Raw genomic sequence first — 17,549 nt, 5'->3', positions numbered from 1 at the left:
AATTTCTTTTAAAAAATTATACTACAGTTAGGATTAAAAAAAAAAAAAAAGGTAAATTGTTGAGAGCGAGGGTAGTAATGTAAATTCATATATGGAGCCTTAGCAATTAAAAAGAGAAAGCAGGAAAAGAAAAACAAAAAATCCAACCACGTGTTTTTAACGTTGGGGGAAGTGGACAGCAGGGGCAACAACAACAATTGTTGGGCAAGAAGTGGTTGACAGCTGGCTAGTTTCGGGCAGTCATCGACGTGTACGGTTGTTGGCCGCTCATTTAAAACAGTTTTTTTAGAAGCACAAGACATATTGTTGTTATCCTAAAAAAAAAAAAGAAACATTTTGTCGTTATTATTATTCTCATATATTATTATACGTATCTGTATAACATTCAATTATTTAATGTTTAAAATTAAATTTGATAATTTATATTTTTATATTATATAAAATATTAAAATTTATATAAAAATTAAACATTATAATTTATATCAATATAAAAATATAAAATATATATTTTTATTAAATTTATATATAATTATTATTAAAATTTTAAATCGTATCATTTTTATATTTTGTATTCATATTACATTCATATTTTATTATTATGTTATATTTTAAATTATTAAATTTATTTGAAACCCACTACATTATTAGCAATTAATTCCTTTTTTACATTTTGTAATTATTCTTAAAAGTAAAAAATTTAAAAATTTTGATGCATAAAATACTAAATGTATTTTATTTTTAAATATTTATATTAAACAAAAAATAGACTATCAAAATAAAACAAAGCGTATAGTTATTATTATAATATATTTTTATTCATAACTACTATTTTTTCAATCTTTATATCGAGATATTTTAAAACAAATTTTATGAGAAAAAGTGATAAGTTATTATTTTTATTTACAAATTGTAATGATTACAAAGTATTAAATCTATAAGAAAAAAAAGAAAAATTAATGATAGTAACAATTATTGAAAAAAAAAAGGAAGAGTCAATTATTTATTTATTTTTACATGTACGGTTAAATATTATAGACTGCTGTTCCCATCCGCGAGACCACACCGAAGGAGAAGAAGAAAAAATCTTGACAATATTTAAAGAATGGTAACCGGCGAAACCGGTGTCCAAAAGAGAAAATGTTTATATATTCCACTGTCTTCTTCAAAACGGCGTCTCGCTTCTGTAATGTTCTCTCATACGTTTCATTTCCCTCTCTCTTCTTTGTAATGGAATCAGTCGGTCAGCAATCATATGTTTGTGTTTATGAACTGATCGCCGAGTAATTCAATAATGCCAGCCTGATTTTAACTTTCTTTGTTTTTACGACGCCGTTTTCGTTCTTTCCTCTCCTCCTCGGTCTCCCGTGAAGAGAGAATACCCGAAGTTTTTGTCCTCTTTTTTGGTAAAGTTCGTAATTCTTAGATTCGGTTAAGTGTTGTGATCGGGATCGATCTCAGCCGTTGGATTTGATTACTTCAGAGAAAAAAGAAACGCTGACCGATGATTTTGTTTTTGAAGTTGAGAAGTTGATGATTTTTTTTTTATTTAAAAAGGTTTTTGAATTAAAGCTTAATTCGACAAGAAGTTAAGACGAAATGTTAGATCTTAACCTCAATGTCGCGTCGATTGAGTCGACTCAGGGCCCCGACTCGGCGGCTCCTTTTACCAGTAAGCTCAATGAAGGTTCTGCAAACCAAATGGACGAATCTGGGACCTCGAATTCGTCAATCGTCAACGACGACGATGAGTCGTGCTCCACACGCACCAACGGAGGTGCGTTCACTCTAAGTTTCGACATACTCAAAGTCGGAAGCGGAGGAATCGAGTACGAAAACGACGAGGCAGCCGTGGTGGTTAGTAAGGAACTGTTTCCGGTAAAGGGAGTTGGAGCCGATTTCGGAAGCTCTGAAGGGCAAAGCTCGGGAATTAATAACAACTACAAATGGATCAATCTCTCGTTCGAGAGAAAAGAAGCCGCTGATCCGGGGGTGATGCAACAACAACAACAACCGTCACAGACGGTGAAGAAAAGCCGTAGAGGACCTCGCTCCAGAAGCTCACAGTACCGAGGAGTTACTTTCTATAGAAGAACTGGAAGATGGGAATCCCATATTTGGTAATTTTTCATCTGTCTTTTTCAATTCTGATTGGTTAATTTGCTTTTGGAGATGTAGCTGAATTTTGACTTGGTCGGTTAAGCCGTTGATTTTTCTTTTTTTTTAGTTTTAACTTAATTTCTTTTGATTTCTTATATTTTTATTTATTTTTGTTATTATTATTGCAGGGATTGCGGGAAACAAGTATATTTGGGTATGGATGTGATTGCTTAATATTAATAAGGAAATTTATTTGTTTTTTCTATTTTTGGAAATTTTTTAATCAATTTTTTTCGGTTGGATTTAAAATTTTTTTTAGGTGGATTTGACACTGCACAAGCTGCAGCTAGGTAAATTACGTGAATCATTTCTTAAATGAGTTTGTGATGAATTTGTTTTGAACTTGGGTAATCTTTGTTTTTTCTAAATTCTGATCATGTTGAATTCACAGAGCCTACGATCGAGCGGCTATTAAATTTCGAGGGCTTGATGCTGATATCAATTTCAATCTCGGTGATTATGAGGATGATATAAAACAGGTTGGAATTTGGATAGTGTTGTAGAAAATATTGATTGATAATACCCGTATAAGATATAAATTGTTTGAAGTGATAGTTAAGTTGGGGTCTCATTCTGTTTTTTGTTGATGAACAGATGAAGAATCTGACAAAGGAAGAATTTGTGCTCATACTTCGTCGTCAGAGTACTGGTTTTTCGAGGGGAAGCTCGAAGTATCGTGGAGTGACGCTGCACAAATGTGGCCGGTGGGAAGCACGGATGGGGCAATTCCTAGGAAAAAAGTGAGGACCCTTGTTTGTGGAAATTCAGATTTTGTTTAAACATACTATCATTTAGGAGTACAGATGTTTAAACATTTGAGTGCCTCTTGGTTTCTATCTGAGAATTGATTTTTCTTGAATGGAAAAACAATTCTAAGATGCCTATTTTAAAGAGAAAAAATAATTAGGGATGGTGTTTCATGGTGGGATTACGATGCTTGCCTGCAGGTATATTTATCTGGGGCTCTTCGACAGTGAAGTGGAAGCTGCAAGGTCCTAATGATCATGAATTACACTCTACCTGATACTGAATTTATTACCCTGAATTCTCAACCTCAATAGGCTTCGATCCAACACATGTCTACCTTTTGATTTTTCTGGAAATCAGGGCTTATGACAAGGCAGCTATCAAATGTAATGGAAAGGAGGCGGTCACGAACTTTGAGCCAAGTACATATAAAGCGGAGATGATCTTTGATACCAGTAATGAAGGTATTATTTGCTACCATTTGCTTTGTATTCTGTGTCTGTAATGTTGTAATAATCTTCAAATCATGGTTATGCTTCAAGAAGAAATTTTGTGATTCTGCTCTTTTATGTTCTGTTCAAATGAACTTTATGCAGGCAATAGTCACAACCTTGATCTGAACCTGGGGATATCTCCACCTGTTGGCAATGGTCCCAAGGAAAATGAGGGGTGTCTCCATTTCCATTCTGGCCTTTATGACATGCATGGGGGGAAGAGTTTGAGGGTAACTTTTGAATTGAATTATTCTAATTTTCTTGTATGTTCATCACATTGATGTTATCGTTCTTCAACCTACTATTAAATATTGACGCCCTTCGTGAGCATTTGGATGAGATGGTGTTAATCTGTTAGCCTTTATCTAGCTTGAAGAATTATATGTGGCATGCTTGGATGACAATCAAGCATCTTGACTCTGTATTGATCATGTTCTCCATTATTTCCTTTTGCAGGCAGGGAACCCCGCTGCTGCAACAGTGGGTGCTCCAGGTTTCAAGGGGCAAGTGGGGGCTTCTGATCAGCCTAAATTCTGGAATAACGTATATCCTACATACTTGCCTAGTGAGGTAAACCTCATCGCTCGGATTATGGATCTTTAAACCTTGTTCAGTCCTTTCATCATTTGGACATTGAACCGAAAAACAGTGAACATCCTCATCCCAATCAATTCCTATTACTTGTTAAATTTTGCTACTGAAATGAATTTATTTCTATGTGAAAAGAATTTGTCATAGATTGGAATGTTAATAGTAGGTAGCATGGTCATATAAGATGTCAGTCGCTATATTTTCAGGCCTATATGTTATAATCTCAATATTATCATATATATATATATACATTTGTATATATAAGCAAGATGTTAGCACGTCACTAACTAAAAAGAAACAAAACAATGGCTGCATGCTTTAATAACTTTATCTCATGGACATGATGTCTCATTTAACATGGTTTTATGTCCTGGTAGAAAACTTTCTGTTTCATTCCATCTTTTTGCTGCCTCTTCAACAAACTCAGAGGTTATGTATTATAACCTAGATCTTGATTTGTTTGGCAGGAAAGAGCAATGGTGAAAAGAGTTGAATTAGGTCATCCGCAAAGTCTCCCCGATTGGGCGTGGCAAATGCATGGTCAGGTCAGTGCTAGGCCAATGCCACTGTTCTCTACTGCAGCATCATCAGGATTCTCATTCTCGGCCACCCCTCGCGCTGCTGCCATTCTTCCGTCAAAATCTCTCAAGCCAACGACCCATGATCTATGCTTCAGCTCCTCAACCGCCAACGCCACCAACACTCCGCTAACCTATTTTCCGATGAAGCCACCACAGGCACCACCTTAGCCTCATTTCTCTACAATTTTCAGTCGAAACGCAACAATAACAGCGATGGTCTTTTAAGTTTAATTGTATAATTGTATGACGATTCGATACACTTTGACACTTGGGACATGTTTGATAAACCAAAAAGGAAAGTATGCTCTTGTTGGATACGTGCATCATTGTCAAGAAAGTGCTAATTTGATTAATTTGATTCCTGTTTGTGCATTAAGGCCTATTCGACTTTCTTGTGAGGGTTAATGTCACCGTTAGGCTTTAAATATTGGATATTTAAATTATGAATTTTATAAATTTATTAATTGATATAATATTTATTTTTAATTAATATAAATTTTTTAATAATAATAATTTTTTATATTTTTATATCGATATAAATTATGATAAATAATTTTTATATAAAAATAATATAAATATATAATTATTAATATTTTATATAATATAAATTATTAAATTATTAAATATAAAATTGACAAAAAAAAATTACCTCAATGATTGTCTAAAACTTTTAAGGATTTATAGTTTTTTTTTTTTTTTCAATTGATCTTTTGCTTGAAAAAACCAAATGAAAGAAAACAAAATCTTCGCTTCGAAAGGAAATTGGGAAAAGATTGGCCAACCACTCGAAAGATGAAATTAAATTAAAAAAAAGGCTATGGCAATTGGCATATGCTTCTTGCTGAGCTAGCAAGAATGGTGGTAGGTGACCTAGCAATGTCACCATGAAAGATGATTGGATGGCATCAGAATTTCATTATGGATGGGTCTCAAATTTGATTGGTGACAGAAGAGCCACGTTAACATAAATGATTAAAAATTTTCCAAAATTGTTGCTATTACATCAAACTGTACAAACACATGAATCTGATGTTACTGACTGACTGTTCATGTGCTTATTGCATCTTTCTTTCTATCTTTTGTCAAATCAATCACAAAAAATCATCCCTCTCTCTTATTTCCTCTTTGCTACTGCCACTTGCCGGCCATGGAAAGATATTTTTCTCTTTAGGGTTTATACAGAAAAAACAAAGTCCAATTGAATAGTAAAAAGTTTTAGTTTAATTTAAAATTTATTATTCAAATTTTTTTTTGAATTTGAACGATTTTTAAATTTTAAATTTAAATTTAACTCGAAATAAAAATTAAATTATTTAAATTAGTTCAATTTAATTCATTTAATAAAAAATAAGTTTAATTTTTTTTCTCAATTTTAAATTTAATTATATGTTAAAATTTAAATTTAAGCTCAAATTAATATATATAATAATAAATTTTTAATTAAAATAATAAAATTTATTATAATTTGAAAACTCAATTAAATTTACGAGATATTTGAATTGGACATTAAAATGTTTGAATTTGATTCATTTAATAAGTCGAACAGCTTGAACTCAATTAAAAAATGATTAAATCGAATTTAAATTTTATTCGAACTAAATTTAAATAATTTATGAATATTAATATATCATTTATATTTCGATATAATACTAATTTTTATAAATATAAAGCTTTTGTCTCATCCCCTAAAAAAAAAGAAAAACTTAAATCATAATGCAAAATTTTGCAATGGAATGAATGATGAAGAAAAATACTTTAATTAAGTTGTTCAGTCAATTCAAAATTTGATGTGAAAGTAATTCTGAAATGTGAAGCTTCATTTTCACATTAATTGTTTTGTCCATGCCATCCCTTCATTTTCATACAATCATTTCAAAAAGTTTAATGTCATTTTAAAAGCTTAAGAATATTAGAAGGCAAGTCATTCCTATGATGAAACTGATACTTGGTTTTAAAAAAATTGAGAGGAAAAGACTATTATCCCCTTGATCGAAGGGGGGGGGGGGGTTTGTATATTCCAAGAAAAATAAAAATTCCTTAAATCTTGTAAAAATAAAACAAGGCCATGAAATTAGGACAAGATATCTAGAAAATGATTTGTTCTTTTGTGGATTGTAATGTCCAAATTGGGAGGTGACATAGACATTAATTTTAGTATATATGTATTTAATAAAAATTTTAAAAAATATTTTTTATATTTTATATTTATTTATTATGAAAAAAAATATCATATAAATATACAAATTGTTAAATTTAATGATGTATATTTATTGGATTATTTAAACCATTTGTCAAATTTCATGACTAAGGTGATTTAAAAAAAAAAAAATTAGAATTGAAGTTTGAATTCAATATTTTTAACTTTAGAATCAATTTCAACGTCATTAAATTAACAATTGATTTGAATTCAATACTTTTAATTTTAAAATCGATTTCAAAACCATTAAATTAATAATTCATTGATAAAGTGAATATTTTTACTCTTAGTGTAAAATGCATTATTTCAACGTTTACAGAACGGATTTCCCAACAACTTTATTATTATTATTATTATTATTATTATTATTTTACTTTTATGGCTAAATAATTTTTGCCAAGGTTTCATTTACTGTAACCCATCGCCATTGCTCTTCCAAGGGTACCCCCTCCTCTAGATTTGGGGCTAGGGGATTTTGGCCTTTGTAGGGGGTAGAGCCAGTGGGGTTGCATTTTGATTTTTGAAGATATTTTTCTTTTTCATGCATTCCAAAAAAACAAAATAATTAATGTGTGGCATAAAATGAGACACCCCAATTGGTGGGTAACTTTATTTTTGTTGTTCTTGTTTCTTAGAAGTATTGATGATTGGTACCCACATGTTTCTTCTAACTTTTGTCTTTGGTTCAATTGTAGTTTTTTTTTTTTTTATAATAATAATTGGAGAACAAGATTCCTACTCAAACGAATCCAATCTATGAAAGCTGAAGTGAATTGAAAGTTGAAAACGAATCCATTAAACCTTGCCTGACCTGGCTATGTATGTGTACTTATAGAGGGTAGCAGACTGGCAGTGATCTGTTTTAAGGAGGCCGAAAGGTTTCTTCAAGTAGTATTGTTTAGGAATAGTAAAGCCACCTGTCATCTTTATGTTGCTTCACTCCCAATAGAGTATGTGTTTCAATTTTTTTTTTCTTTACCTTTTGTTTTGTCTTCAATAATAGAGAAACTGTTTTGGCAAGAGTATAATAAGTTTTTTTTTGTTTGTTTGCATTATTTAAAAACAATTATTATCAACTAAACTTAAATAAATGATTTTGTGTGAAAACGATCAAAGACTGCGCGCGTGAGAAGGGAAGGGCCAACATTTAACCAGATGAAAACACGAGAAAAAGAAAATGTTACCATGTTCCCTACGCCCAAAGCCCCAAAAACAGATGCAATGCTAAGCAAAGTGTTCACTTGTTCCTTATAAGCGAACAATTTTGAACAATAACAGTGCCCATTTCGCACACAAACATGAACTCAAACAACCCTACCTGGGTTTTCTTCAGGTCCAACAGAATTGAATGAACATGCATATTCCAGCAGCAATAAATATTAGCTTATGCATTGCAGTTAACAGACTTTGGATTACCAGATCGGTCGTTTGGACATTATTTTTATTATTGAATTAAACATAATATATACACATTTTAGATTTTGCTATGACAAATTTATTCTCAAAGTCCTGAATATTTTCTTTCAACCCAACATCTTAAATTCCGTAACTCGATTTAAAATTGACTAAACGAAAAGCCGAAGTTTAGATTAAAAAATTTTAAATCTTCATGAGTCAATCATTTCTATCAAAAACTCTCATTTACTTTCTTATCCATCATATCATATTTTTTTATTACTCGCATACACATCTTTAATAAATCCAAAAAAAAACTCAGTTTCTAGATAAACCTGCGTTTGACATTTTCAGACCATCTCAAACACTCTCACATCTTCAACTTTAATTTTTTCTCGTCACACAACCCATTGATTTTCAAATAAAATGGTATAATACCAAGCATTGAACAGGTCAATTTAGAGCGAGATTCCACTTGGGAGCAAAATACTTTTCCTTAGACTAGCCTTTTTGTAGTTACACAACACTACCAAAAAAGATGAGGGATTTAAATGGGGGGCCTGCTGCCACCATTGTAAATCCATCTATGAAACACATAATACTGACTATTTAATCAAATTCATTAATATCTAAACATGTCAACGGGCTGTAGAAGTACAGCATCCCCCATCCAAATAACAGGTAAAAAAAAAAAGAGGCAGAAATGGGTTCCAATCTATTTAGTTCTCAGAGCGCAAGAGCAACCACCATTTGTTTACTTATAGGGGTAGTAAAACATTCAGCATCAGAAGAGGATCAACCTGCCAGTCAGTTAGATCATATACAGCACTCTGCAGTGCAATCAATTATATCAGAAATAGCAGAAGCTCATTTCACCTGCAATATTTGAGGTAACCCCAATCAATTAACACAAGATATAACCTTTGGCAGGATGCACCTGCAGACACAACAGGCATGCAGAAAAATACTAATAACAATAACAATAACTTGAAATAATTCCTACTTACCTGCTCGATTGCAGACACCACCTTTTTGGCCCAAGTTATCAGAAGTTTGATCCGGCATGAGGCTGCCAAAGGAGACCAATTACAAGTCAACAATCCATCCTCAATGTGCGACCAAGATTGCACAAAATCATTCTACTTCTTAGCATAGCATTGCCAATAATCAACAAGTCGATTCCAGGAACAATCACATCCCAAATGTTCTGTTATATAGATCACCCATCCTGTACTTTGAATCTTCATAACCGGAATAAAACTTGTTAAATCCCAGTCTCTCATTTCTGAGTATGTCTGCCACACCAAGACTGTTTCCACCCTGAACCTCATTCCATCCATCCCAATGACCATTTGACATATGTGAATTCCTTGACTGTTGGAGACACAATTGTGCATAAGGAGACATATCGTTCACTTGTGATTGATCCATCAGCCTAGAAGAAATTCCATAGGAGTCATTAAGAGAAGAAAAGCTATCCCCAACATCATATCTTAGGTTCTGATGAGAAGAAAGAGATTTCTGCATCAATAATTGATATCTGGCCTCATTTTCATAGGGACCTAACTGTCGAGGAATATTTGATCTTATGTCAAAGCCTGAATTGTTGTGCACTCCCGGAAGTCTACCCTTACCAACTGCCAAAATTGCTGGATCCATAAATTCTATATCAACAGGCCCGCCAATACCACCACTTGCAGGACACTGATAAGAATTTCTTAACAGGGATGATGCGTCTGTTAAGTGATTTCCTAAACAAAAAAGCAGTAGTCAATTTGCCAACAATGAAACTCCCATAGATTGCAAGCCAAAAAATAAAAAAGGAACTTACCAGATGCGTCAAAAACATGGTCTACTCTCTCATGAGAAGAAAAGCCAGGAGGTGGTGCCCTGCTAGAAACAGAGAATCCAGGTGGAGCTGAAATTTGAGCTCTTGAAACTGCTTCGAAACATTATGAACTAAATCAAAGCCAAATTTGGACAAAAATCTAAAAAAAATACATAAAGAAACAATGCTCAGTGTAGACAGAAAAGTAATAAAAAAAAAAAGTCACTTGGGGTACTTTTAAGTCATAAAAAACAAATTCCAGGCAAAGAAGGAACAGTGCATACAAAATTAAACATTAAAAAGCTATTTATAACAAACTAATTTATCAGTAATGACATCAAAGATCACATTATGAGCATGGGTGTTGCATGATTATAATTTAAAAACAACAGATACCACTCAACTCAACATTCCGACAGCATGAGTAAAGTTCTACGTTCAGTAGCAGGATTGAACTAAGATAGGAGTAAAGTAAATTCCTAGAGACTTACCAGAAAGCTTATTAGAAGAGAAAACTGAAGGACTGCCATTAAAATTGTCTGATTCCTCAAAGTTACTGGAAGAAAAACTAGTAGAAATTCCAAAATTATTTAGATAGCGATCCCTGTTTTCTCCAAAATCTTGGTTAAAAGGGCGGTTCTGTGGTATTTGCCCAAAAACACTAAATGAGGACTCAACATCAAAAGGATGATATTTAGAATCCTCCTGTCTTGCAAAAGAGAATCTGGACTGATTGTTATTCGGTGCTTTCCATGAACCAGATAATTTGAGAGAATTGGGCTGCTTATCAGTGTCACCCAACAATTTAGCCAAGTTTTGAGGTGAACTTAGGGACTCATCCCATGTATCAAAATCTAGCGACAAAATATTCGAAATTATGCTGCTCTCTCCTGTATCTTTAGCAGCATTGCTCTCAGCATTACCAAGTAATCTTCCCATCTGTTTCCCTTTCCCTTCATTTGAAAGCAGAAGCGAGCCTTCTGTGGTAATATCAGAACCAATACTACTGCTTATGTACTTCTCAGGGTATCCATTTGATAAAGAAGAAACACTAGATCCATATAGCCGTAAACTGTCACTAACTTTATTATCTACAAAAAGAGTATCAGCATTCAAATTAACGGCCCCAAAATTCTCACTGTGTTGCAAAGAATGTGACCTAGAATGATTAGATAAATGGAGTGAAATTGGTGAATTAGGCACATAACTTGAACGGCTAATAACTTCTGGATCCTTGAGTCTTTGATTATCAAAAGACAATATGTCTTCCTCAACTTCACAACTTGTATTCGCCGCCACTTGAGTTTGTATATCGGTTCTCCAATCAGACTGCTCTTTGGAAACACACACCCCATTCGGAGATGTCACAGATCTCCCAGCAGCTGGTGAACTTAAAGGTTCTAGATAGTGCTCAATGTAACATTGTTGTAACCCCTTATTAGTAGGAGAGCAGCTTGATCCATGATGGTAAGCAGAACTGCTTGGTCTAACTACATCAGAATGTCCATTCAAGACATTCCTATCTAAGGTCAATGTTGACATATCAGAGCACAAGCTCTGTATCTCCCCAACAGTAGATGAAATACCCCCAGCTTTCTCACTAGAGGAAATAAAAGACTGCCCAGTATGGTCAAAGGTGGAGCTTGTAACAGTTGATGGTATATTAGTGCCCTGGTCATTATAATTGGATGCTGGCGGACAAGATAAATGGCAGCTCGATGATTTAGAGCCAGAAACCCTGTCAGGTGAAGTAGGTTTCTCTAGTGCAGTAGTTTGACCATCAAAACCAGCATTATCTTTTAAAGGTTTTAACAAATCAGGTTTACACTTCATATGCATAGCTCGGATCTCCTCAGATGGCTTCTTTATAACACCATCATGTAACGTACAAACCTGATTTGTGTTTGTTACTGCAGATGAAAATGGTAATGTACTGCTAACTAAAACGGATTTCTGCTTAGAAGTTCCATTTGAACATGGTAAACTGGCCGATTGCGGCTGGTTTAAAGCACGCATTCCCCTGGCAGAACGATTCCAATTTTTAGCATCAGAAATTAACATAACAAAGAGATAACAAATTAAAAGACATACCATGATGCTCCAGCAGGAAGAGCAATTGATCTAACAGAGCTACCATTTGGGGAAGAATCTTTAGGAATGCTTGCTGTTGTATTCTGTACAATATACAAAATCACAACCCAAGTCAGGTGCAGAAGCCAAAGCCAAGCATACACGTTGCTTTAACCCATCACCTCAACCCACCCACCCTATTATTTGACATATTCTTCTTTCAATGACCCAAGATAAACCAATCAAACTATCAAACAATGTGGGGAAGGTCTGCTCTTAACTATTTTCCTAAATTCTTCATGTAATAATTTAACTTGCCATTTTCGTTTGGGAGTTGAAAAACATGAACTTACATTTGAAGCATTTTTTGCAATGGGTTTTGCTGCAGAAGCAGAACTGTTGGGGCAATAATCATCCACTGGAGGAGGTAACATATTCCCAGCACGCCATTGCATATTGTTTGTTGCACCAGTTATTTGTTGAACCCTACTCCTTAAAACAACTAAGTAAGTTTATTAATCAACCAAGAGAAGACATTACTAAAAATTCATGGAGAACCTGGAATGCATGCTTAGAATTGAAATGTTGCAATAAAAAGTTAAAAACAGAGCCAACAAATCGAAATTTTGATTTGAAACTCATATTTGGATAGCAAGGATTACAATAGTTAACCCATCTTTAAAGAGAGAAACAGAAAGAGAAAACTTTTTGACACTTGGTGCTTGCAAAAGAAAGGGTGAGGATCCAGGAAGCAGCAATGGAAAGAAATAATCCATTTGAAGCATTATTTTAATGATAGTAATCCACACACCAAATAAATAAAATTGGCTTGAATAGAAATAAAAGCTGCCAAAAAGCCCTTTGGAGGAGTTACATTTCTTAATGGCATTCTATCTTCCTTCCTTTACCTGATGGGCTACTACAAAAGTAATATGTGCATATGACAGCTCTAATTAGCTTTCTCTAACAAAAGAAGCATGAAGTTATAATCGATGCATGCATTCATTTGAACCAGAAAGCATCTTCAAGTAGGATTTCTACATCTCACAAAGAAAGTTACATGCAAACTCAACAAAAAATGAACTAAAATATTAAAAAAAAAAAGAAAAGAAATAGAGATGACAGCTATACTAGAGTAGCAAACTTAAAATAAATACACCTTGTGTATACTGATATAATCTCATCTTTTGTGAACCTATCCTCTTGAGAACCAATCTCATGCAAATATAAACAAAATAAAAAAGAAGAAATAGAGATGACAGCTATACTAGTGTAGCAAACTTAAAATGAGTATACCTTGTGTATGCTGATATAATCTCATCTTTTGTGAAACTATCCTCTTGAGAACCAATCTCATGCAAATATAGACAATCTGGATTGCTGCAAGGCTGAAACTCTCCAAAAAATTCCTCAATTACAGTTGATATATTAGTTTCTAAACCTAGCAGCAATAAATAAATAATAATTTCAATTCATAAAACAAAAGAACCAAAAATCACTCCAAGGCATACCACATTTCTCAGCCATGCATGACAATACTTTGTTGTACCAAAGCATGCCCTGAAATGAATATTCCAAATATTAGAGATGATAACCAGAAAAGAGTGTGCATCCAACCACTAGCAAAAGAAAAAACTCCATAAAAAAATTCTCATACTTTAATGGTCTACCCTCCAATACAAACCCATGTACAGACTGGATACAACGAATTGCTTCCTCTTCTCTTGAGTAAGTAATATATCTGTACACAGTGTAAACAAATGTAAGTTCAAAAAGAAGTTGTAATAACAGAGAACCATAAAGGAGGCAGGAAGATAAAAATCTTCAAAATAACAAGATAAAGTTTCCTTTCCAAAGAAATCTAACTACATGAAATAATATGCTCCTATTAGAGATTTAAAAAGCAATATAAGTATGTCATAATATTTGAAAGATTTAAAATCTAATACAAGATATTCTGCACTTACACACTACATGTATTGTTTGGAAATTGCTGAATAACACCAGCTGCAGTCCGAGACATAGATACTTTTAGGACTTTCCCATACTGACCAAAATATTCTCGCCGTTGGAGAAGCTGCACAAAAGATATACACGTTTTGGTCATAATACAAGTATGACAGTTAGCTCACAAATGCACACGTGGAGGATAGAAAGAATGAGTACATCTTCATCAGCAAGATTAAGCGGCAACCCAACTATGTAAACAAGATTCCTTTGAATAACTCGTACACTACTCAGTTGCTTCCTTACTTCGGATGATTTAGTCTTTGCCTTTTGTGACTTCATTTTTCTCTCTAAATTAATTTCAGCAACCAACCTGCTTAGGGAAAAATATATATACATGAGACAACAGCGGGTAAATATTGCAAAATCTTTAATGAGAATAAGATGTGTGGGAGCTTGACAACCTCTCACAATTAGCAGCCATCCCTACAATCCTTTCTTTATCATACGAACTACGACATGCTGGACACCTCCCCTCTGTCTCATCCTTCTCAGCCATATCCATTATCTGATGCCAACACCAAACACAGATCTGCCACCAAGATCAAGAGAGATAAGGCCCATGACACACGTTAATTCTCCACCTTTCTTCCATTCTCACTTTAATTATCTTTTTTACTTATTTTTCTGATTTGAATTGCCAAACAAATGTAAAAGAGAAAAAGAAAGAGTAATTTGCTTCAAACCTCGTAACCACATTTGCAAGGCTTGAGTTGCTGATCAGTCAAATCCATCTCCTCCGCGCAAAGGGGGCAGGTCCTTTCTCCCTCGTCACTCATGATCGCCTGAACCCTCAAAACAAATAAATAATTGAATAAACGAAAGAGTACTAATAATACTCTACAACCAAGCATCACTAAAACCTCAATTGAATTACCAAAACAAATAATAAACAAATTCTTCATCGCCATTTTGTTTTACCATTACATTACAATGACAAAACCCTAAAAAAAATCAAAATCAAAACCTTACACTTCATTTATGTAAATCGCAAATCAAACCCTAGAAATCCCTATTCCCTACTTTAACAACACAAATCCCCAAATTTCCAGAAAAAATATAGCAATCACCAAAAGAAAACTCGGCCACTTAGTAGATCAACATACCAAAGCCACCTAATCAAATCTCCAACAAAATATTAACAATCGAATTCCAAACCCAATATCGAATCGATAATTACCTACATGCAATACAATAAATCAAGAAAAGCAAACAAACAAAAGAAAGAAAGACTATCAATGAATCAAGACTTCGTAAAATTCAGATTGGAGAACATAAATCAGGGATCTTTAAAAAAATAATCGAAGGGCGTAATTCGAAATTTAGGGTTTCAGATTGAGAGAGAAACAGAGAGAGAAACGACTCACAGTTGAGTTGGGGGGTGAGGGATCGAGAAGATTACGAATCTGTGAAGACGAGATTGTGCGATGATAAGATAAGAACAAAAAAAACCAAGGGAAAACAAAACACCACAATGAAATAAGAAGAAGAAAATAGCGGCTTTAAGGAAGAGAGAAGAGAGGGCTATTTTGGTTGGCTTGTTTGGAAGCGTTAACTTTTTTTTTTTTCTCTTCCTTTCTATCGATTCTGCGTTGCCGTCATTTAAATAATGTGAACTTACTAATCTTGCCCTTGGATTTTCATTTTATTACGGGATTTTACCCTTTGCTTTTCTCCTGCTTTTTCGAGTTCTTTTCTTCTACTCTTGTAGGGTCCCTCTCTTCGGTTTGCTCCTTCATCGTGATATTTCCGATGTGCTCCACGTTGATATATATTCAATATATGGTTCAGATTAATCCTGGTCCATTCCTTTTATCCGTTGGATCGTAATCCACGGTACCACCTGCCATTTGCTTGATGCCCCAGGGGACTCACTCGGAGGATATTTTATTTTTATTTTTTAATTTATTTTTATAAGGGTTTTTTCTTAACGTTTATAAGATATAAAATTTAACCTACAAGAGATTGATCGAATTTATTAAAATTCATCTTTTTTTATAAAATCATTTTAAGTTTAAATTTTATTAGTGATTATTTATTAGGATCATTTTTAATATATGATTTATAATTATCTATTTTAGATTTAAAATATAATATATTTTATTTTGATTTAAATAATTGAACAATCTATTTATCTTCAAAATTTTTTCATCAAAAAAAAAAATTAGGTCAACATTTAGACAATTAAAAAACAAAAAATGGTAAACCAATAAAGACTTTAAAATTATAGTTTAAACTATTTTACTATCTATAAGAAAAAAAGTTATTTAATTAAAATTATAATTTATTGATTAATCATTCAATGATTTAATAATTAATTATATTATTATAATATTTGATTATTAATATAATTTTAAAAAATTAACAATCATTTAAAATAATTATATAATTAAAATTTATGTTGATAATTGTTTTGTGATCGAATTTAGAAGTGTTCAAACAATAAATCAATTAATATAACGGTAATTATTTGATTATAAATTAAGATTTCATTTGATAGATTGATAATTTCTTGAGAAAAATATTAAGTAAAAAATAACAATTGTATGATCTGTTAAAAAATATTGTCTTTTTAGTTTCAATTATTAAATTTAAATTTTTATTATTTCAAATATAAATTTAAAAAATTTTACCCTCATGTAAATAAAATGATTAATCAGCAATATTAATGTTAGTTTGCACATCATTCGCTTAATAATATCTCACACTAAAAAATACTAATAATACAATATTTGCTTTAATTTAAAATTTAACACATTTTTATTCTTTAATTTAGGAAATAATTGCAAAAATAAATAAAATAAAGATTTTTTTGTTAAAAAATTATAAAATTCAAAATCTTTTGCCTTTAATGGGGATTTTAGTAATCCCCTTGTATTTTAAAATATATGGTCACAAATCACAATTTTTCTTAACAAAATGGATAATTTGTGTGACAATAAAAGGAAAACTATTATGCCAAAATAAACCCATTTTTTGGGTCCGAAATAAGGTTAGAAATGACCTTTTCATAAGTAAATTTATTCTAATAATAATACATAATTGTGTGACAAAAGGTGTATTGCCTTTGTGTGTGTGTGAATATTATAAACATATAATATTCTTTTTTAATTATTTAGATATTGAAAGGTTGGACACATTTCATTTTCTATGTAATTCGTTGACATTGATTGATTATTAAACATCAACTCACTTTAAATCAATTATTGAATCATTAATTTCTTTTAATTTGATTAATTTATATTTAATAAATTTTAATTTTAATATTTATAATTCGGAGAAAATAGGGGGGAAATATAACCATGCCTGCGCTTTGAATGGAAGCGGGCGATCCCTGCCCACTGGTTTTGTTAAACAGCCATGTGGCTTTGGAACATTGTCGGCAAAGTAATAGTAATCACAACTTAAAAAACGTAATCTTTGGTGACAGCGCACTGGTCAGTGAGGCCATGCATGTTTCTATGGGTTGACCAATTATTGGC

At 32.6% G+C, this 17,549-nt stretch overlaps 2 protein-coding genes across 20 annotated transcripts; one reads left to right on the top strand and one right to left on the bottom strand.

Moving 5' to 3' along the window:
• The first annotated feature begins 1,172 nt into the window (after positions 1-1,172).
• Positions 1,173-4,923, top strand: LOC111303576 (ethylene-responsive transcription factor RAP2-7-like). Of its 2 annotated transcripts, XM_022899947.2 has the most exons (10): positions 1,173-2,117; positions 2,286-2,311; positions 2,417-2,447; positions 2,549-2,636; positions 2,752-2,897; positions 3,105-3,149; positions 3,265-3,368; positions 3,501-3,628; positions 3,855-3,968; positions 4,457-4,923. In XM_022899947.2, exons 1-10 carry the CDS (start codon positions 1,597-1,599, stop codon positions 4,736-4,738), a joined length of 1,485 nt encoding a protein of 494 aa, XP_022755682.2. In that variant the 5' UTR covers positions 1,173-1,596; the 3' UTR covers positions 4,739-4,923. The 2 variants fall into 2 exon arrangements, with proteins under 2 accessions (XP_022755682.2, XP_022755683.2); XM_022899948.2 differs by lacking the exon at positions 3,105-3,149.
• Positions 4,924-8,637: 3,714 nt separating this feature from the next.
• LOC111303574 (uncharacterized) lies at positions 8,638-15,647 on the bottom strand. Of its 18 annotated transcripts, none has more exons than XM_089742566.1 (15): positions 15,435-15,647; positions 15,174-15,247; positions 14,754-14,852; positions 14,472-14,599; positions 14,227-14,380; positions 14,028-14,137; positions 13,718-13,801; positions 13,572-13,620; positions 13,357-13,456; positions 12,414-12,562; positions 12,082-12,164; positions 10,482-12,010; positions 9,994-10,104; positions 9,170-9,913; positions 8,638-9,038 (listed from the first exon to the last, which is right to left on the bottom strand). In XM_089742566.1, the coding sequence occupies exons 3-14, from the start codon at positions 14,844-14,846 to the stop codon at positions 9,354-9,356; spliced, it is 3,150 nt and encodes a 1,049-aa protein (XP_089598692.1). In that variant the 5' UTR covers positions 14,847-14,852; positions 15,174-15,247; positions 15,435-15,647; the 3' UTR covers positions 8,638-9,038; positions 9,170-9,353. The 18 variants fall into 18 exon arrangements, with proteins under 18 accessions (XP_089598692.1, XP_089598702.1, XP_089598694.1 ...); XM_089742576.1 differs by having other exon boundaries at positions 9,994-10,101; positions 12,414-12,546; XM_089742568.1 differs by having other exon boundaries at positions 12,414-12,552; positions 13,357-13,448.
• Between the last annotated feature and the right edge of the window lie 1,902 nt (positions 15,648-17,549).

The sequence above is a fragment of the Durio zibethinus genome, chromosome 13 (assembly GCF_047325235.1).
Source record: "Durio zibethinus cultivar Kanyao isolate XHJ-2024 chromosome 13, ASM4732523v1, whole genome shotgun sequence".
Lineage (NCBI taxonomy): Eukaryota > Viridiplantae > Streptophyta > Magnoliopsida > Malvales > Malvaceae > Durio > Durio zibethinus.
The sequence above is the reverse complement of the archived record's forward strand: the minus strand, read 5'-3'. Positions and strand labels throughout refer to the sequence as shown.

Bases quoted from the DNA above. Each gene is read 5' to 3' on its own strand.
- LOC111303576 (XM_022899947.2), top strand. From the start codon at position 1,597: ATGTTAGATCTTAACCTCAATGTCGCGTCGATTGAGTCGACTCAGGGC. The intron at 3,150-3,264 runs GTCCTAATGATC...TCTGGAAATCAG, and splicing joins AGTGAAGTGGAAGCTGCAAG to GGCTTATGACAAGGCAGCTA. The intron at 3,629-3,854 runs GTAACTTTTGAA...TTCCTTTTGCAG, and splicing joins ATGGGGGGAAGAGTTTGAGG to GCAGGGAACCCCGCTGCTGC.
- LOC111303574 (XM_089742566.1), bottom strand. From the start codon at position 14,846: ATGAGTGACGAGGGAGAAAGGACCTGCCCCCTTTGCGCGGAGGAGATG. The intron at 14,138-14,226 runs GTACTCATTCTT...TCTTTTGTGCAG, and splicing joins TTAATCTTGCTGATGAAGAT to CTTCTCCAACGGCGAGAATA. The intron at 12,165-12,413 runs GTAAGTTCATGT...TATATTGTACAG, and splicing joins TTGCAAAAAATGCTTCAAAT to AATACAACAGCAAGCATTCC.